The sequence below is a fragment of the Pseudoliparis swirei genome, chromosome 15 (genome assembly GCF_029220125.1).
Source record: "Pseudoliparis swirei isolate HS2019 ecotype Mariana Trench chromosome 15, NWPU_hadal_v1, whole genome shotgun sequence".
Classification (NCBI taxonomy): Eukaryota; Metazoa; Chordata; class Actinopteri; order Perciformes; family Liparidae; genus Pseudoliparis; species Pseudoliparis swirei.
In genome coordinates this window covers 13,124,016-13,145,113 of record NC_079402.1, presented here as the reverse complement: position 1 = coordinate 13,145,113, position 21,098 = coordinate 13,124,016, and the positions used below count along the sequence as shown (strand labels likewise).

The following is a 21,098-nucleotide window of genomic DNA, read 5'->3' as shown; positions in this document are numbered from 1 at the left end:
TTTTTTACTTGGTCTGAGGAAATATTAAAATTTTATGAGATAGGATTTTAGAGTTTTCTTAAGCTGTAAGCCATAATCAGCAATATTAAAAGAATAAAAGGCTTGCAATATTTCAGTTGATTTGTAATGAATCCAGAATGCATGACATTTGTTTTTTTAATTGCATTACAGAAAATAAAGAACTTTATCACAATATTCTAATTTTCTGAGACAGTCCTGTATAGTTGAGTGAATGACTCATGCACAGTTATTCTGGTTTGTCTTTGTGAAACCTCCTGACTGGATCACATACCGAGGAGGAACTCAAGTGGCTCTGTGTATACATCTGGTCTGTGTTTTGTTGGTGGTGGTTCCTTTTATTTTGCACAGGAAGAGAGAAGCGTCTCCTCTGCGTATCACTTTGGATGAAGCAGCAAGTATTGGACCTAAAACTGGAGGCTTTGAGCAACTGCTGGCGGTGGGGTTTGGAGCATACTGTGAGATGAAGGTCTTTTTCTTACCTCCACGTGAAGCGAGAGTCACGCCGTCGTAGGAAAAGGCGATGCAGGACGTGTCTGATCCTGGGATGTGTGCTTGCCGACAGTGGAATTTTGTATGGACCTAAGAAGAGAAAGCAATGCATCGGTATAGTTGAGGACAAGACCGACTATGAATAGGAAACACAGGTTTTAGCCGCCATCTCAGCATTCCAGGTGATGCGCTTGGTCTTTAAGAAAGTGAAAGCCTGGTACACAGGTCGTGAGAACAGGAACTCACTCACTTAGCTGCATAAGTGACAAAAGAAGTCCTTGAGCAAATACAGAATGTATTCATGTACAGCTGATCACGGACAAGTCTCAAAAGACATGACAGAGAAACCCCGGATATGATTGATTGCTACTACAGAACAAAATGAATAAGTCGTGCAGCCCTTGCTCTGTGCCTTTTCCATAAACATGCTGCCTTGGTCACTGCTGCTCATCAATATTACAAAGAGCTCTTATAATCTCCTGATGTGCTCCAGTATGAAACTGCCAATGATTTGCTTCAGTTGTGTTTTTTAAGGTTGCCAACTAACAGTAAGAAAAATACCCTTTTCTCTCGCCATGTCGTCAAATCAACACGCGGTTTCCATTTTTTTGTATGAACACCATACTATATAAATTCAACTAAGAAGCCCACTTCAACTTATGAAATACCAGCGACTTTACACACTGTACTCACCACATTCAAGACGACAGATTTACCGTGGCAAGTTAAGGGCTGTTTGAGGTTTTTAATGTTCCCTTTCTCCTACCTGAAATAGTATGCCAATAGTCATACTTTGTGCAGTTTTACCCACGAACACACGTCAGACCCGTTAACCCGCAGCACTAAGCGAACATCTGCATCTCATATTATTAGCCATCCATAAACAAGTGTTATTTCACAAGGGTCAGCCAGTAACAAGTACTAGTTTTGAGTGTCACGTCGAAACATCAACAACCACGTGTCGGAAGCATCGGCGACAGCAGTAGAGAGAAAAGATTGAAGAAAAAACTCCTAAAAGGAGTTACGGTCAACTGCACCACTTTTACATATTAAAGTCAGGCTACTATCAATGGGGAGCACGACTCAGCCTGTGAACGTTAAAAGTAGTCTGAGAAAACATGAAGTAATCTGGTGATGTAACGGTAGTATTGTGATCAGGGTTATCCAGGCATGGTCTTTGATATTTATTTATTTAACAGAAAGCCTGTGTTACAAACTAGGGGTTTGGAGGTTGACATTTGTGAATTATCAGATGAAAAACTACTGCCTCATTTTGTATTTATCCAACACTGAAATACCATTATTCTGTACCTATTTAGACTATTAATCTTCATTTCTTAAAGTCAATCTGACTGCTTGTCTTTGTTTGTGATTTATGTGATGGTAACATTAATATCTTGGCGTTTTGGACTGTTGGTACGACAAAACAAGAACATTTTCCAGAACTGGGCATTTATCCATATTTGATGACATCTTGTACACAAACAATGAATTACAAATCGGTAACGACACTAATGCCGAGTTGAAGCTGTGAATATATAAGAGTACATGTAATTGTGAAGTAGAGACAGCTCACAACGGAAAAGTAGAGCTCGCCACACGCCGAGCCATCGTGAGGCCGATCACGTGGATAATCCTGCCCTTGCAACTATATCCTCGGCATGTTGCTGTATATGAGAAAGACATCCTCCTCAACTTGGCTGTGAGGATCAGCATGCATCACTGAAAACCAAGAAGGCTAGGTGACATTTCAGCTGAGGTCATTCTATAGAGGCGAGAACAGACTGATTACAAAAGCTGGAGGGAATGAATCTCACCTCCGTAGTTTATGGGGGGGGGAATGATAAGGAGTCGTTTAAAAAAAGTTTTAGGATAAGCTTTTGGTGGAGTTTTAGATACAGTTTGGAAACAATCAGAAGTTACAATACCCGCAATTAAAAAGTAATTAATCCCAGCCACTGCAGCGTTGCCCCCCCCCCCCCCCCCTGCAAACAGAAGCATTCGAGCGTCTCGTTGAAGCAGCTGGTTCCAAGATGGCCAGGCGTGCACGCATCTCCTCGCTGCTTCATCAAAACGCAAAGTGTGTGCGTGTGCCACGGTCTGCAGCTCGAGGCTGAAAATAACCTGCCCCCCCCCCCCCCCCCCACCACACACAATTCTCTCTATCTCACACACACACACACACACACACACAGGAGCAGCAAGAAGAAAAGCTCTCCAAAAGTACACGGCAACCCAACATGTGGACAATGAACAGAAGTGAAAAAGCAAATAAGACAATGTTAAAATTAGTTTATCGCTTGCCAAACTTAAAGTGCATACATTTATCATGTGCACGTGAATTATTGCACTTAGATTATTTTTGATTTGGTTAACTCTAGATATCATTAGATAATATTCATGTAAATAATTATTGTTTTCTTTGTCTATTAACCTGAAAATACTGTCAATGACTCATATAGTCTACAGAATGTCTGGCACATTTTCCCAAGAGCCCTCGGTGACATCTTCAAGTTGATTGTTTTATCCAGCCAACAGTCCTAAAATCCAAAGACTTCTGATGCACACATTTGTAAAGCAGCAGCATTTTGCCAATAATGATTGATGAATGAATGAAATGATCAAACAAATCAACTAATTGTTTCAGTACCCGCTGCAATGCCTCGTTGCCCGTGTCCTCTCTCCACTTCCTTCCACATCTACTTCCCCCTGCCGGAGTTTAACCCAAGTGCAGCCAGATTAGAGCGATCGATCATTAAAAGACGGCGGTGAAGCAATCGTCTGGGAAGTCGGCGCGCTAACACTCAAACAAACAGAACCTTGGTTTATACGGCGACATTTTCATGAATCGTCAACGGAATGCAAATAAATCAGTGAGAAGAGAATTGCAGCAATACAGGCTTTTGACTCAGAGAGGTGGATAAGGAATTTGAAGTGAGCACAGAGTGCGGAAGACAGATAAGACGGAGAAGTGGAGCGCAATGCTAGGGAAAGGAGCAGGAGAGAAAGGAGCGCGAGGTGAATGAGTGATGTGTCCTTATGGTCCAAGAAGGAAACGAGGTCATACTTCACTTCCAAAGTAAGTAAATGGAGGGAAGTTATTAACTGGGATGAGACAGATAACGCTGTTACCTTGAACTGTAGATAACATGGATTCCACTTATTCAGGCGTTGGCCATTTAGCCTCCGTCGTCTCTCCAGGGATACTTTTCTGCTTCCCATCATCATTTTACCCATAATATTACCTTTGACTAAAATCCATTCTCCTCATGTCTTATCTTAGATTATCTTCCTATTCCGCTCCTTTGGAAATTGACGTGGGTGAGAAATAAAAGAAGGTCAATTTAATATGAAAAGTACATTTCCTAATCTTACAGCAGGTATGGAACAGCGAGGCCTCGGGCCATCTCGGGCCGACTAAAGAGCAGCGAGAGAACAACGTGGAAGGCTTAAGAACAGTCGGACACACAATACGCTGCTGCCTTCAGGGTCCTCGGCGCCCAACTGAACTGTGAGACGGCACTACTTTATTTGATGAGCTCAAAACAAAAGCTTGGGACCCCGTTTCAATCACAACGACCACGACCGCCACGCGCACAAGGACAATGGGAGCGTCTCCAAACATTCAACATGTCCATTCATTAAACTGGGAGCGAATACCGACCATGAGTCAACCTCGAGTCTATGCATGGTAGCACCCATGGGTTGGGTGGGGTCAGCGGACTATGAACAGGAGGGGATGCTGATGAACTATTTTCCTGTAATTATCTCCTCTCATGAAGCTCAATAGCACACCATAAAAGGGTGGAGGACGAACGTTGTGTCTGAGAGGTGCAGGACACCGAATCAAAAGTAAAAGGAGATATTAGACCTCAAATATACTGCGAGTAGAAGGTGATGAAATCTACTTAACATACCTCCAAAGAAAATTGCAGAGGTGTTTTTTATTCTTTTCTTAAACGTAACCTCCAAACACATGTTTTTCAACATCGCCTTAGGTCTCCTCAGGTCAACTTGTAGGAAAGGTTATGAGCTCTTGTTCGACCCTTGATGAATCGTACCACAACGTTATTATGTTCCTCTTTTCATCCGGCGTATTCCTCTCCTAAAAGAACACCATCTGCCGTTTGCACATTCTGTGTTTTAACTCCTTTTATGTTGCATTGTTATGTTATACGGTCTTCAGTGTCTGTTTTGTCTGCACTGAAATTGTATATATACATTTAAATACATATTTTTTAAATGATTCTCGATTAATAACAAACAGAAGGAGGAAAAGAAAAGTTAAACTCTGGAGTAAATGATGAAAAGAAAAACAGACACAAGAGTGCTCAACAGATGATAAATACAAGGCAGAAAATAATAAGACTGATTTCATTTTCTGAACTTTATAGCGAGTGGTTATTCTAGCTGCTTACAGCAAACATAAACCCCTCTGCCTATTTCAAGAGCATTTACTGCTGCTGTGAAAGCTTGAGTGTTTATTTACTATCCTGATGTTGGCTGGCATTGGCAGATGCCATGGGGTTTGCTTCCTGTGATAATCTACACGGCCGGCCTGTGAAACTGGATTCTCATACACAGTTTGAAACCTCTCTTGCGCCGCGTGTCTTCCTCTGTCAACGGTGCCCTTCTCCCGGTCCTCAACAGGCATCGGGAATAATAGTCACAAATGTACTCCGCGAGCCAATGTGAGCATTTTCCCCACACAGATATATGCAGGTAAACCGTTTCATAAAGGATTGTGTATGTGTGCATGTATGCACTTGCACGCGCTTGCTTACACAGAGCCCGAATTCACATGTACACCCATTCGGCAGCAGGAGTTGATACATAGCAGAAGGAACACAGCGTTGGGTTTCATCCGCGGCAGACTATGATAACAATCTACCACAGAGCCAACTGGTCCTGACCGCACTATCTGGGTATCATTACACAAATACTGCAAAGCGCTGCCTTGCCCCAACCTCCATACTTTTACAACCGCACACCTGAATGGCTTACCGATGCCCACTGTGCAGTCAGTTGTAACATCTCACTTTGACCTCTGAGGATCAAGTGGCCAAACCGCAGCCCTGAGCAGCTGCTCTGATCTTTCATGGAAATCCACAAGTGGGGATCGCGAAGCCGTGTTGGCGCGTGTGTTTTCAGCTGATCACCCTGGAGTGGGTGTCATCATAATCTGACAGTGTGATTCACTGACGCGACTGCATTCCTCCGGGTCTCAGCCACAAACTGCAAGAAGAAGCATTCTGTACATGTTGTTCCCGAGTCTTTGTTCAGGGTTAACAGAGGGTGTGCAATGGGGACGACACTGAACACTGCGGCATTTACTTGATACAAAGCATCTGTTTTAGTGACTCTTTACACTTATTTAGTGAATTTTTGTCTCTGTATGTGAATGAAGATCAGGATGTGGCAAAATCTCAGGCAAGTCACAATGGAGGCTGCAAGATGGGAGATCTGGTGTTAATGTTTAAGATCATACTGTCTTTAGATGGCTCGGAAGAAATATCAATGATGAGGGCCGTATATTTACACTCGCAAGTTATCCGATCCGAGACAGTATTCTAAACATTTTTATTGGACGTTAAGAAGTTCTGCTGTTATTCTCCTTTTTAATCATCCACAGCCCCGTCATTTATGACTGGCAGAGTTACTAGTTCACGGTGATACTGTGCAGTCCCATCACCGTGTGGAGTGTCCTATTAAGCCAGTAGCAGTAAATTATGTCCAGGCCAGTAAAGGTGGTCAGTTTAAGCAGGTGACAATAAACTGTGTGTGACTAGAATAATAACAGCAAGTTGAGTGGAGTTAATGGAGCCTTAAGTCAAGTTTATAAATATCAAGATAGGCTTAAGAACAAAAGATAACAACTGATGACAACTTTACGCACGTTGAAATCCATCCAATTCAAACAGATTTAAAACTTATTGTGTAGCTCTGGTTTCTCTCAGAATTAAGAAATGATTGGGTGATAAAACCGGCAAAAGTAGAAAGCAAGAGAAAGTTTGCCATATCATCTCATGTTGCCAATCCCCAACGGAGTAGTTCATCAAAAACACATCTTCTAAGGTCCCACTTTGAAGTCTAGAAACATCCATGTCCACCAATGACCTCATAGCATTCCCCAGGTCTCTGTGGTTGTGTTTGGGGCCTGCACCCTCAACCCACTAACTTCCACCGAGTGCACATTACCTGGCAACCATTTAAATGCAGTCTTGCAATTCTGGCACCGACCCCTCTGGTCAGAGAATGAGCATGTGATCCCTCTCTGTGGCAGTCCACTAAAAAGAGACCTACCTGACTCCCATCACAGGATCAATCAACTCATGTCAGGGTTCAAGAGAACAATGTGTCATCCTCAATAGCTTCTCTTCAGTCTCAGCTCTAGATCAAGGCCATGTACATGATTGATTGCGATTGATCTGCCTGCATATTCTGTCCATGAGTAATAGTAGCGATACGAGAGATAGGCCTCGTTTGAGTGGGGGAGGGGGCAACAATGGCAGCACAGGGAGGTCAACTCCTTTTTAGGCTTGTGGCTGGATTCGAGTCAGCAGCACAGGTTGCTGATTAGGGCAGAGGGCACCGACTAAATTCTTGAGCCATTCAGACAGGACAGGCTCCAGTGGTCAGGCAACAGACATGACTATTGTAAGCTGCTATGGGAGGCAGGGTAAATATTTAGTTTGGAGAAAGAGGGGTAATAAATTTGGAGAGCTTTAACCCAATCACTCGAAGCCTGCTGCTATGGAGCAGCCCAGTGGGACAATGGCAGGGGGAGTCTATACAACACAGATACACGGAAGCACAAACCTTTTTACAATAGAAATCCTCCATCTACATAATGTATTTGTAGTGTTGTGCGATTATGAAGTTGACTGTTGGAGTAATTATCATGTAGCCTACTTCTCATTTGATTAATCTGGATAAGTCTCTCTGTCCAATCAAGCTGTTCCAACTCACTAACTGCAGCTTAATTATCACTATTCTCATATGAATTAGCACATGCATTCAACCGTGTACACATATGGGGTTGTACAGAAAAGATGTGAAGTGGAACAATAAAAAATTTGAGTGAAAATGTCCCGAAACATTGGGGTCATAAAAACAACTTCTTATTTTTCAGATAGTTAAGCAGCTGTTCATAATTTATTGTATGTTGACCGACTACTAGATGTCTTTGAGTGCATTTAGTAACATCTGTGTGCAGCCCTCCATTCATTTTATTTTCTGTCCTAAACTCTGGCCTTTTAGTGTTTATGCCTCCCAGGTGAGTATCCAAAAATATTCCTATAATATCAATATCTAACTGGAATGATGCCTGCAATATGTGACCTTTGGAAATACTGAATAGTGAGTACTGTAGGTCCCCCCAGACCCTGTTCTACAGGAATGCTCCTCTTCTGGTTATTTTTTCCTTCTCACATCTGTACCGTGGAGGTGAACTCCGTGTGAGAGCGAGCACGTGAGCAGTAAGCTGCGAAACACGCTTCTGTTGTTGACCGTACACTAACCCCAGATGTGTCACTGACAGCGTCTGTGAAACGACATCTGAGGAACCCAGGAGATCTCCTCAATGAAAGATCTAGAAGATGCATCCTGCAGCCCCAAATAGAAGTCATTTTTGTGAAGACCTGTCAAAAAATCTCAAGTGAAAACAGTCGACTAAGTGAGCGTAATTCTACTTGGGGGCCAAGATCAGCGATTACCTCAACAATGTGAAGCTTGAAGACCAGAACACGCTGATCACATAATGACCTAATTAACAAATAGTGGGAAATGTACAGAGGGAAATTGTGATTGGGTCTCCCAGTAACTTTCATGTAACTCAAATCAATCATCAAACGTCAGTTAATTCAGTTACATAATCAGCTATTTTTATCCATGCAAGCTGCGTTGCTCGAGGGAAAGCAATGTCAGCCTGACGGCCCGTCCACCACTTTGGCCCAGAGGGAAATATCTCAACAACTAATAGATCCCTTTGATGGCGCCGTAGCATTTAGCGCCATCATCAGATCAAATGTGTTATCTGTCCAAACTTTTACCAAATACCTGCTCAACTTATGACATAATATGAGAGCGACTCTGACCTGATGAGTGGGAAAACAGGGTTAAGTTCAGACAGGCTATTGGATCATATTTTCAAAGACTCACAGTTTGGAAAAATGCATTTTATAACCGGGCATTTTGAATTCTGGTCAGTGTTAGTGACTTGCTGAACTCTGACCTCTCTGGCCTGTGACCGGACGACCCGAGTCTCATGACTCTGCACCCAAGGCCATAACTAAATAGACATCCACTGCACATTGAGAGGTGTGTGTGTGTTTAAAACTCACGCTGAGGTTTCTGTCCCAGATCTGGATGGTGCCATCCTGGCAGCCAGCTGCAATGAGCTTCCCATCGCGGCTGTAGGTGCAGCATGTGGGGACGACCTTCTTCCCCTGGAAGGAACGCGGTTTGAACACAGCCTTGTGCGCCTTCCCAGAGCTCAGGTCCCATGTGCGCACAGTGCTACGGACAGACAGATCATTTAATTTATCCTCACCCAACTGTCATGAATCCCTCATAAAATACTATCCCTTAAAACATATTTAGTCATCAACACCATCCACCACTGTAATAAATCAGAATCATATAGAGGTGTGCCTCAGGCAGCTATGAGTGGCAGGGTGAGAGGTTAGCAAACAGCAGAACAGTAGATCAGTCTGACAGGCATGTCTGAAGCTTCCATGAAATCCTTGAACATATTACACAACCTGGAACACTGAGAAGGAGGATAGGATGTTTATTCCTGAAGTATCATCAAGTTTAAGCCCAACTAGAATTACCTTCAGAATATGTGCAAATTTATATTTTAAACATGAAACATATTACATTGAATACAATGGTGTTATTAAAAACAGATACATCAACTAATAGCACATCAATTTTTTTCATAAAACCACAAAAGAGTTGTCATATAATGAAATATATTCTAAACTATCTGTTAAAATCCAAAAAAAGGATGAAGTTACTACATTAAAGCAGGGAGGTTAGTGTCAGTATATCTGCTGCCTACTTGGAATTTCAAAGCAGAGTGGACAATGATTTGAGAACAACAAATTGTGAAGTTTAAAATAAGGTGTAAAGTTTCACCTTTGACCCCCGTAGGCATGGCTGGCTGTTTAGAAGATATCTGAGCAATTTATATCTGCCTAATCTAAAGCTTTTCAATCAAATCATCGCTTTTGCAGAAAAAAATGATACAAATACAATAATTCTGACCGAGAAGACAAACCGAGGTGCCCACCAGCATAGCAAGAGACCTCGAGAGCCTTAAACCGCCACATCTATTTATTGAACTACCCGACTGCACACAAACATGTTTAGCCAACCTCGCACACACCCACGCCACCACTCATGCCAGACATCGCGTGTCCAAATGTGTCTGTGACCCACTGCTTGCTTTAGAGAGCATCATGACCTTTGGGTCACAAGGTCAGCAGAGGAGTATAAACATACAGGCAGGGCTGCTACTAACAGCCAGGCGAGGATTCCTCCACGGCCGGCTACAAAGTCACAGACGCACACACTCAACTGTGTTTGGATAAGTCTTACAATGTGATACAAATGCCAGCTGAAGACATATGGTTTGAGTGAAAACTGGCAAGGGTCAAATAAAACTCTGTTTGATGCATAGTTGTTTAAATCCACATAAACCAAAGATGGTCTTACATTTAAAAATATCTTGCTGGGAGAAAAAAAAGAAGCTAAATCCCCCTTCAGAGACGACTGCATTGTACAGTAAGTGTTTACATGAGCAGATACACGTGTGTGTATGTGTGAGCGTGAATGGGAAAGAGTGATACCGATGGGCCGGATGACAAATTGGTCCACCTGCTGCCTCACACAGACATCTCTATTTTGTTTACAGAAGCCCGTAGGCGTCTGTCAAGGCAATAAAGACAACATAACCTTTCGCGTAGCACACACAACCTGGAATGCTATTTATCGTACGGGCTCTTTCCAAAACATGGCACTGCTGGCTGTCACGGGGATAGTCAGGAGAGAGGTTGTAGCCCACTCGTGTCGAGCACGGGGCAGAGGCTGCACACCCTCACCTCGTCACGGACAGGATGCGGCGCAGGACAGGGGAAACGGTCAGCTATAACATGGTACTTTGTTTAATGGTTAAAGTGTGAAAATGTTTTTTTTTAAAACAACAACAGCAGTGAAGTGCCGCTTCACCAAATTAAAGTTGGACCTCTATTCTCGAGGGAAACACCTGGAGTAGTCTCAAACAGCATCTTCTCAGAGGAGGTCGTTGTTTTGAGAAAGTCACGGCAATGAAAAGATCGAGACGTCAAAATATTCACGCGTAGCATGAAGATATTGCCCAAAACCTGTGTGCCCTTTGCCTCGTCCTGCAACCCTGTTTTCCCTTCAATCAGCAGCCAAACAAACACCAACGGCGCAGAGACAGAGGGGTGAATGTAATAAAATGAGACCCATACATCCTCAGTCGTGCGTGTGCACTTCACATGGTAGCACAGTCATTCACACATCAACTGAGGAGTGACCACTTCCCAGGCCCCAGATGTTATCTGTCCGTCAGGTTATCGTTGGCCTGGTGGGGGAGATGGTTGCTAGGATCACTTTCTAAGATGATGAGATAAGGAAGAGGGATAAGAAAGACTCATGTCTTGTAGGAGGTTGTTTATTGTAATACTCCGGCGATGGGGATAGGCTGTGCTGCCTGATGGCCGGTTGACTGACTAACTAGGGCTCCGTAATGAGAAACGCGGATTAGGAGGGGAAGACGGTCCATCTTGCAGCGCAGCTGAAGAAGATAAAGTGGGGAAATAACAGAAGGATTTGGGAGGAGCCGAGGAGGCATACACACAGTGGCACTCAAGAAAGGAAGAAAAAGAATAAACACGTGTGGGCGTGGCTACAGTGCTATACCGATTCAAATAAAGCCACAACATTATTAGTGTGGCTCCAAAGTAGAGACGTAACCTAAAAAATAAAATGCATTCGCAAGACCACACACACCAGATGTAATCAAGCAAGCTGGTTGATAAGATGCCTTCCCCGTAAGGAAGAAACACAGCAGTCACACTAACAAAGGCGACGCTACCGTCAGTCGACAATTCAGCCATGAGGAGAATGCGCTCCTTAAAGGTACGGTATGTGCATTCTTTGGCAGGATATGGAACACTTGCAGTGTAAGGCGGCCACCGGTTGGAGATGAGCTGCACTGTGGGTGAACCGCGTGTGTTCAGCTGTGGGAATCGCCCCAACATGCTCTCTCACACACACACACACAATCCCATTTCTCTCATGCAGGCAACACTTAATAACCCATGAGTAATTTTTCCCTCCTTTTCTTTCCCCATGGGAAACAAAATTAATAATCATGACCAATCATTTGGCTGTAGCACTAAAGCAATAGATGACCCACTTGATAAGAACAGTATGCTAGCAATGAAACAAATACTGCAGTAGATTATGAATACTGTGGCTGCTCATCGATGGCGATTCCTTAATGTGTCACACATATCACGTCATGCGTTTGGTTTGCGCGCACGATGAAGACAAATAATTTGGATCGCAGCAATAAAAAGAGCTGCCATGTTGTGTTTGGGTCTCCGTGCATACAGCTACACATGTCCAGCTGACAGCAGCCCAGGACCAAGGGAATCCCTGGCATTCAAACCTCTTGGGAACATCCCTCAAATAGTGTATTTGTGTGTGCACATGGAAGTGAGTTTCAAGAATCGACCGAAGGAACATGTGGGCCCAATTAGCAAGTCCCCGTTTGTCCTATGCTCCGCTCTACTGGCTGGAAGTTCAGTCACAAAAAGAGCACAACATGCTTTAAAAAAAAATCTCTTTCCTGGGGCGCTATAAAACTACATTAAGTAAAAGCAACAATCAGCAGAGTCATGACCTTGAATCCACTAATGCAAAGCTTTTGTGAGATATAGTTTGTGAAAAATCGTACAGACTGCGGTACGGTTTATCATTCAAGAATCCTATAACCACTAGTTTAGAATTTTGTTCATGAAAAAAAGGTTTTCAGCTCTCAAAAACCACAACTGAAACACAAGTCCAAGGCATATTTGTTGTTTCCTTCAAATTCAATCCTGCCGAAAAAACACTTCCACTGGGAGACCCAGCACACATCTCACTTTAAGAAACGTATCAGCGGTTTCCAGCAGGTGTTCGGTCTTTCAGTAACGACTTGGTTAAAGTGGCTCAATGCGCATTCGTACGTATTTTCCCCCTTGAATCAAACATGAATAGAGTTAGAAAACATTGTTGCCGTTTGACAATCACACAACTCTCAAACAGAATGTCAAATGATGACACGTTCACACCCGTCCTCGCACAAACGCTTTTCACTGACGGACTCGAGTCGCTGACAGTTCTGCTGAAGCTCCCATTCAGCCCTCGGTGTGAAAGGACAATAACTACCACCATGCTGCTGCTGCTGCTGCTGCATTATGCTTCATCGGTACTTCATTCTCATCCACTTCCTCTGGGGGGGGAAAGGTCTGGTTAATGAAATCATTCAAGGAGCCGAGAGGCAGTTCTCCTAAACGAAATTCTATACAACGAGGGGGACCTTCAATTTAGGAGCTAGGCGGTCCAGTGATCGTGCTTAATAACCTATTCAAATAAACACAACAAAGACTCTAACTAGGCTGACACAGGAAGAAAGAAAGACAACCTAGGTGTCGGTGTGATGTGTAAGCAGACCCACCCAGCCAGCACTGGGTGATATTGGCCAACTGCTGCACGGCTCTCAAAAGGCCTGCGGATGACAACATGGCCTCTGCAGACTCAATAGTTGTTCAAGACGGACGAATAGCGATAAAGACGGACGAGCAAGACGCCACAAATGAGGGCAATAAGTTGATAATACACTTAAACATAAATCAAACTGTTCTTTTTTCAAGAAATCCCAACCAAAGAAATACAGCATAGACACAAATACTCTTTTAAGGAGAAAAGTTGAAGGTTTGGGATTGGAAAAGAAGCCCTCGTGAAAACAGACCAGGGAGCAGTTCCGAGTAGCACGACACATTTGTGGAGTAACAGCCAGAACTCCCTCATATCTACAAGTCTCAGCACACACCTGGCTGCCTTTCAGCTTAATGTACAGTCACAGGATCGCAGGCTGTACTCTCCGAGATGCTAGAATGTACTAATGCAAAACAACAAAACGTGTATAACAACATCGTAAATGAGCAGTTACCAGAGTACAGAAACAAGCACTGTGTGTTTCACACCGGTTTAAACCCTGGCGCCTACATTCTGAAGGAATGAGAGGGACTTTTGATTGAAGAAGTGTGAAGTATGAGGGGCTGTGCAGCTCTTCATCACCAAGTAGCCCCTGTATTGCACTGCGCACTACGCAAGTGACGAGAAGTGAGAATATGAGAGTTTTGACAAGGGGTTACATGGACAACGTCTTGCACTTGTAAATCACAAGAGGCCCGTCGCCGCCTCCATCCATGACCATCTCTGAGGCGCAGGTTGCCGTGCTGACCCGCTGCTGTGAGCCCTCCTCACACGCAGCGGTTCCACCTGTGAATGGTTCCCTGTACGCCCCTCTCCGCTGGGGCAACACCCAGGGGCAACACCCAGCGCTAACGTGCCAAAGGAGGATTTCCAGAGCCTCAATAACAGCTAAATAAACCAGCCTCCACATCTGGGAGAAAAGTAACACTGGTAAACACCGGGCTGTGGCCTGCCCAAAAAGCCGGGACCTCGTTTCCACTTAATGATGATAGCCCTGGATTTCTGCAACGCAGCGTGTCACACGAACTTTGACTCATCACTTTGCTCTCACTCAGTCACACGCTCACTAAATTTCACTCACACCTTTACACGTCAAAGGGTTACAGGTTCTGCAGCCATAAAGGGACAGAAGTGCTAAATCACTGCTTTCTAAAGCAAAATGATTATATACATATGCATCATTATGTCTTGTTATCTCCAGCAGTTTATGTTGCTCTGGTCAGAATCACTGCATATGAATAAAGAGCTGCAATTGGACTACATCCAGTATAAAATGGGTAAATGCACAGCCAGGAGGCCAAAATACCCTTTCCAGAGGCATAATCTGGACTAGAGGACTCCCTGCTGGTGACAGAGAATGAGAACAAAGAAAGGTCTTTGGCATGATACAGTCTGACAGTTGCCCAGTAGGACGATTCTGAGTAATCGTATCATTCAGGTTGCGTGTCTATACAAGTTAAAGTAAATCATTAAATATGCCACATCCAAAAATAATTTCACTTGAAAAGGTAGATTTGATTTTTTTTTCTGGATCTCACTGTAGAACATTTCAAATGTTTCCCCACTTTCGTTGTACGTTACATGGAACAATGACATTTTTTAAAAAGAAAACAGACTTGGGTATAGCATATACATTTCATTTAATTACTTTTAAGCATGCCTTCTGTTTTACAGATTATAGCATTATGGTTGAGGTTTACAGTATTAACAATAATGCAGCTACGACCTATCATAGATCCTGCCTAAAACTCGGAGCCGACAACACTTGATTGCACTCACCCGTCATTGGAGCACGTCATGAACTCTTCTCTCATCTTGGGGTGCCAGCAGCCATTGTTAAGCATAGCCGTGTGACCCTGAAAAAAAGCACAGCGTGAAAATTAACAAACACAAAACAGGCATTAAATTCTTGCTGTCTAGCTTCCAGTGGCTTTGAGGAGCAGCCAATACCTCCTGTGAATAATGCGGTTTACTGTGGATCGAGTCGGCAAATTGACATTCAGGGCTGCTTTCTGCCCAACTGTTTTAAAATTCATGTGAAACCGCTCCAACCGCTGTAGCCCGGCAGCGCTGGTGGAAACATAACAAGGTGGGATGTCTCCAGGAGTCACCAATGAAGGTGAATTCATCAAGGCGGATTTCGCAATCTTACAGTTCACAACTTATGTCCGGGCACAGCTGCTGCTCTTCGTTGTTAAATCTTGAGCCAAAACCGCTACGCAAAAGGTCACCAGTTAATTAAGTCTGTGGAGCTACTACGTTTTTGTGACGATGCATTGACGGAGTTGTGGAGTGTGAACTGTGAGGCAACTGTGAGGCCGGTATCCACAGAGACTGTCGTCTAGTACACCAATTATGTTTCCTGATCTGAATGCACCGTGAAGAGTCTGAAGCTCATCTCTCCAGATGAAAGGATCTTTTTTGGACCTTTAAACTGAGGAAATTGTAACCTTGACATTTAGCCTTCCTCGACATGAGCCTTGCCCCACAACTGAGCCGGTGACCTCTGGCTGCGTCACAGCTTCAAACAGCGAGCTCCTCGAAGACTAACTTTGAGACATTTCCTCTGCTGGAGTCGTCCTGTGCTGAACTACTCATAACAAATGACTTCAAAGCAGGATAACTTAGAGAGAGACCGCCCCACCACTGCCAGGTCACAGAGGAACACTTCGGTGCTGCGAAGAGGCTTCACACATGACATACCGCTGTTTGACAGGATGCTCAAGAAAAGCAGAACCTGGCATGAGCAGAGGTTGACCAAACTGCATTGGTATGTGTGCATCGGGGAGAGAGGCCGGCCTGTTCACTGTCAAATACTTTAAACACACCATTTTAACAAATCGATAAAAGGTTACTGCCGTTTAACGACTAAAAAGGATCAATAACAAATTGCTACGTTGTTAACTTTTATGGTAAATACACATCCACTCTATGATGTCGAAGCTCAAATGGGATGTGAATGATTGCTTCGCTGCTCTGTGCAATAGCATCAAAGTAGATGCTTCACGATGAGGGTGAAGGAGCCGCTACCTTTGCGGAACAAATCGGATTCCACAGTTTAGGGCGGCAAATTACCAATGACTAAAGAGAACCAGATTGATGTTCATACCAACAGTTAACCAAAATAGAGACGGTTAATGACAAACAGTTGTTTGCATTGCCATTGCATTAAGCAGCGGGTAAAGAGGTTCCCGTATTTGTTCGGTTTAGGTTTAGTTCATTAGTTGACGTGTACAAATTTAACCTGGATATACTGATTTAGTTTTTTGGGGCTTTTGGTGAGATAAAACAACCAATTAGAAGATTTAGCGACAAAGGGAACTGGGCTCTGGATTCTTTTACTATATCTTAAAGAAAAACCCTATCATGCCATTCCACAGCATATGGACGTTGGCATGCCGCAACAATCTCTGGACAAAGAGGGATAGTATACAAGGCATGTAATTGTCGATCAGCAGAGAAGAAGAAAGGACTTAATTTTAACATGAGATACAGCCAATGGACTTGGACATTCTCAGCGGGCCAAAATGCATTTTTGCTGACCCAAACTCACCCATAAGATCCAGATGGGACCGAGTAGGAGAAGAATGTTAGATGTCCAAATGCACTGCAGCTGGCACAGATGGTTAGTGAAAACCCAAACATGGGCAATTAATTAGGATGCCTCTTTGTAGAGGCAGGTACAAGCAAGAAATGAACCACGACAGTCGTGCAAGCATGTGGTGGTCCTCTCCCCCAAAGACTGCCTCTGGCTGGTCAATACAAATACAAACAAGCGCATGGCTACACCTTGCTGCCATTATGTGTTGGCCGGACCTACCAACAAAAACATTAGAACAGAGCATCCAGCCTGTGTTTAGAATTAGCAGTCACTCTCAGGCCGCTTCTTCAATAAAAGAAAAAGTATTAATGCCTGCAACATATTTAAAGTGGCTATAATCAATATTTGTATGATAATGTATCAAATGAGTCTGTGAAAACAATGTGGAACGGGTCGCTCGAGGTGATGAACCAAGAGAATTGTTACCAGAATCTGCAGATGTATTGTTTTGGTTCTCACAGATCTCATCGCATCATTTGGGCTGCAGCTACATGCGCCGCATCAAACAGAATCACACAGTTCAACTAGAGAGGAGCAGTCAGCGAAAGATCCAGAGACTGAAAACACATCTTTTCCGACTATATCTGGATTAAAACACAGATTTGCACTTCAGTGGCACTGGGATGGCACTTATTGTGGTGCTTTTGTGGTTCGACTGAGTTGAGGAAGTGTTGCTTCCTGTGTTCTTGTTGTTCTTGGTTTATACTCTAGGTTGAAATGCACTTATTGGAAGTCGCTTTGGATAAAAGCGTCTGCTAAATGACATGTAATGTAATGTAAAGACCAACAACAGAGCTAAAAGGACTTGAACCGAAAGCCTGATGTCAATGACGTGCTCACAACCCGGTTACACTGCCCCCAAATATGTTATTGCACTTTTAAGATCCAGTGCAGTTCATTATAACTTGTATTATTATAGTTTTGGTCATCAATTTGATCAGTTATTACAACAGGAAAAACATGTCTAAAACCAAGTGAGACAGGGAAAGAAATGTGCTGTTGGATTATTAAACGGGTTTAAAACTGATTACCTGATTTGGTTTGACAAACTTGTTTGAAGAACAACAAATGGTGGAAACAGTGAAATGACTGGTGAAACTGTTGGAGGTAAAAAGACGTTTCATTTCATAGACTTCTTAGTTAAACTTTGACTCGCTGTACTTAGCGTAGTTGTATACTTTTATCCTCTTCAAAAAGTGGCCCAGAATCTGGTTAAATTGCTGGCTTGTTTACAACATATCTGATCATCTGACCACTTGGGTTTATTCCCCTGTCAAACCTCATCGCTGTGTTACCAGATTTGAGCGATTACTCGGCAAGTGCAATGTCATAACCAAATGCAACACAACCATTACCTTGGTTTTGGCCATATCCACAATGTACTGGTCTCCCTTCGAACACTCCATGACATTGAAGCCATCACGGTCCAACACCTTGGCCTGTGCATTGCCAGAAATCACCAGGATGACGTCACCAGTGTTGCTGTACTGCAGGGACGTGATCTGATGGCTGAGAGGTCACAGACACGCATGAAGAGGACATCTGAGGCGAAGAAAGTGCTTTTCGCTTACATTTCTGCGGCGCTGATAAGTGTCTTGGAGCCCATTTGCGAACATCAGCTGTGATTTTACAAGACCTCTGGACCATAACATTGTTCCACAAGAAGCTATTTAATTCTTCAAAGAGTTCCGGATTATAAAAAGTGTAACTATAAAAAACAAAACAACATCTGAGGGACATGTGATGATTTTACCCTTTGATCTACCACATGCAATAGACACTCAAACATAACAACTGTACCAGTGAACGTAATGTCATTATATTCCTGGAAATGGAAAGAATGATAACACACTCTTTGAAACACACTGAAAGAAAAATAAATATAATAAAACAATTTAACAAGAAATATAACAAGCTGTGCAAGACACTGCATACAATAGAAGAGACAGACAACTATGGGGACGACGTAACCAGGGTGAGATTAGCAATTCAGGTCAGTGGCAAATAACATTAACACAGCAGGGGGTAGATGGGGCACCACCAGTCATACACAGCGGAAAAAACTTCAGTCGCTGAATTAAAAGTGTGGATAACACCAATTTAAAAATGGGGGTTTTGGCATCATGACACAGCACCAAATGCTCATTTTTGTCATTGTTCTAGTTTGAGCTCACAAGTTGCCTTTTTGGGTCACACCATCGTCAAATGAAATGTAGCGTAAATTGTTGTGAATAAGAGAAAGTCTGATCCAGTTCAACTCTGTTTCCCAAAGCCAAAAAGTTATACCATGCAGACACCCACATATCTTAACCATCTGCTCCTGAAAGGCTCATTCTGAATGAAAAGAGAGGATGTCACACGGTTAACATGAGGTTCAATGAAGCTCAACAAACGTGTATGTTTACGTATACATGTACAATTTGGCACGCATACATGCGCTGAGTGGACTGGATGTTTGCAAGAAACTAATTAACCACATGTTAAGCAACTGTGTTGATGTTCTACTTTGTGTTCCCAGAAATAGACTCACCATTCACAGGGCTGGAGGGATCTGAAGGCCTGCACACCCTGGTCCATCCCGGCAAAATCCCAGAAACGCACATCATAATCATACCCACCGGTCACCAGACGGGCTCCAGAGGGGTCTAAGGCAAGAGCCGATACCTGAGAAGACAATTAACTTATTTAAAACAAACGACAATCTCGCCGGTAAGATTCAGAGGCCAACCAAGTGTAGTAAGTTGCTTCTGCTGACAGTTTAGTACTACTGCCTCCACTAAAGTTAGAGGAAATAAAGTATTTAAAGTTTGTTCTTGAGTAAGGCATGAATTATTTAGATCTAAAATGTTTGGAATAACCAATGATCACTGGATCTGGGTACCTAACGGACTCTATATGGAAGGCATTGAGAACTCAAAATGTTTTTCCTCACTGCTCCAAATTATCATGTGGAACATACTAGCTGCTGATCTTATTGCCGCGATTCAGCAAAGTTAAGGAACCTTGGCTGAAAAATTAAAAAGATGATGCAGATCTCCAGATGCTTTAGAAGGTGCTTAACGTAAATTAAATATTGTGTGGATTAGAAGCCACGATCGATGTAGACCTTGTTCTTTTTTTCTAAAATTGTGTCATTGAATAAATTTCCATTGAGCCACATAAGCAATAATCACTGAGTGCTGAAAGCAGAAAGTCTTACTGTCTTGGTGCCGTGCTGCAGAGTGATCTCATGAGTGTCTGGAATCTTCTTCACTGGATTCTAGGACGGAAAGTTGAGGTGAATATAAGTAAACAGTGAAAGCCTGAAGAAGGATGAATTGGGTGTGCAGTTAGAGTGTGGTATTTCATACCAAGATTCAATTACACATGACATTTTAACTTTAATAGGCTGTATAGCTTAAAGAGCCTGGAGTGAAATTTAATAACCAGTAAATGACAGACTTGGAACAGTTACACTCCTTGATGTAAAAGATTAAGCTGAGCTTTGCATATAACCTGAGACATTTACTTCTCTATGTGACCGAGGTAAATAATACTCTTTATGTGGAAACCAATGATTCGCCATCTTTTTGAATAATGTTGCGTTTAAGATCCAGATATGTTGAAGGACACTCAGACATTTTGGTGTGAGAAAGAAAAAGGAGAAAATACCTATAAGACAACATTTACTTATCTACTATTCAGTGACATTAGATTCTAATTGTCTCATGTCTGGTGTAACCCTCATCACTGGAAGTATTTTATTGTGCTGCCATCTAGTGGTGGAAGTTCTAAAGCATCCCACAACACAGAATAAACAGATGCCATCACAGGCATTTTTCACTGATGACATTGGCTTGTCACAGGAGGTGAAGCACTGCGACATGGTGTAAAGGGTGCACATAATAAAATGTAATATAACTGCTTTCAATCCAGGGTCATGCATTGTGCATTTGTTTTGATCAATTTGGATAAAACTGTTAAGTGGGTTATTTCAGACATACATCATCGTCGTCGTCGTCTTGAGATTCCCCTTCATCATCATCTTCATCACTATGAGCCGTGCTGCCTGGATCATCACCCTGGGCTGTTAGTTGCGGAGGCAGCGGAGGCCCAATAAGCTCGGAGTCGGAGTCTGAACCACTGTCGCTGCTTCCCCAACAAAAAAATTTTATATATATATATATATATTACGCATGATATAGAGATATGT

The 21,098-nt window shown here is 43.0% G+C and overlaps 1 protein-coding gene across 2 annotated transcripts in view; it reads right to left on the bottom strand.

The window, feature by feature from the left end:
- LOC130204961 (WD repeat-containing protein 70) overlaps positions 1 to 21,098 on the bottom strand; it is a 34,502-nt gene that overhangs the window by 12,141 nt on the left and 1,263 nt on the right. The window contains exons 5-11 of one of the 2 annotated variants that reach the window (XM_056432014.1): positions 20,890 to 21,037; positions 20,106 to 20,165; positions 19,437 to 19,570; positions 18,262 to 18,415; positions 15,085 to 15,161; positions 8,853 to 9,027; positions 501 to 600 (exon numbers count right to left, since the gene is read on the bottom strand). In XM_056432014.1, the coding sequence (XP_056287989.1) occupies positions 501 to 600; positions 8,853 to 9,027; positions 15,085 to 15,161; positions 18,262 to 18,415; positions 19,437 to 19,570; positions 20,106 to 20,165; positions 20,890 to 21,037 (848 nt within the window). The remainder of the gene's footprint in view (positions 1 to 500; positions 601 to 8,852; positions 9,028 to 15,084; positions 15,162 to 18,261; positions 18,416 to 19,436; positions 19,571 to 20,105; positions 20,166 to 20,889; positions 21,038 to 21,098) is intronic. The other variant, XM_056432015.1, reaches the window with a different exon arrangement.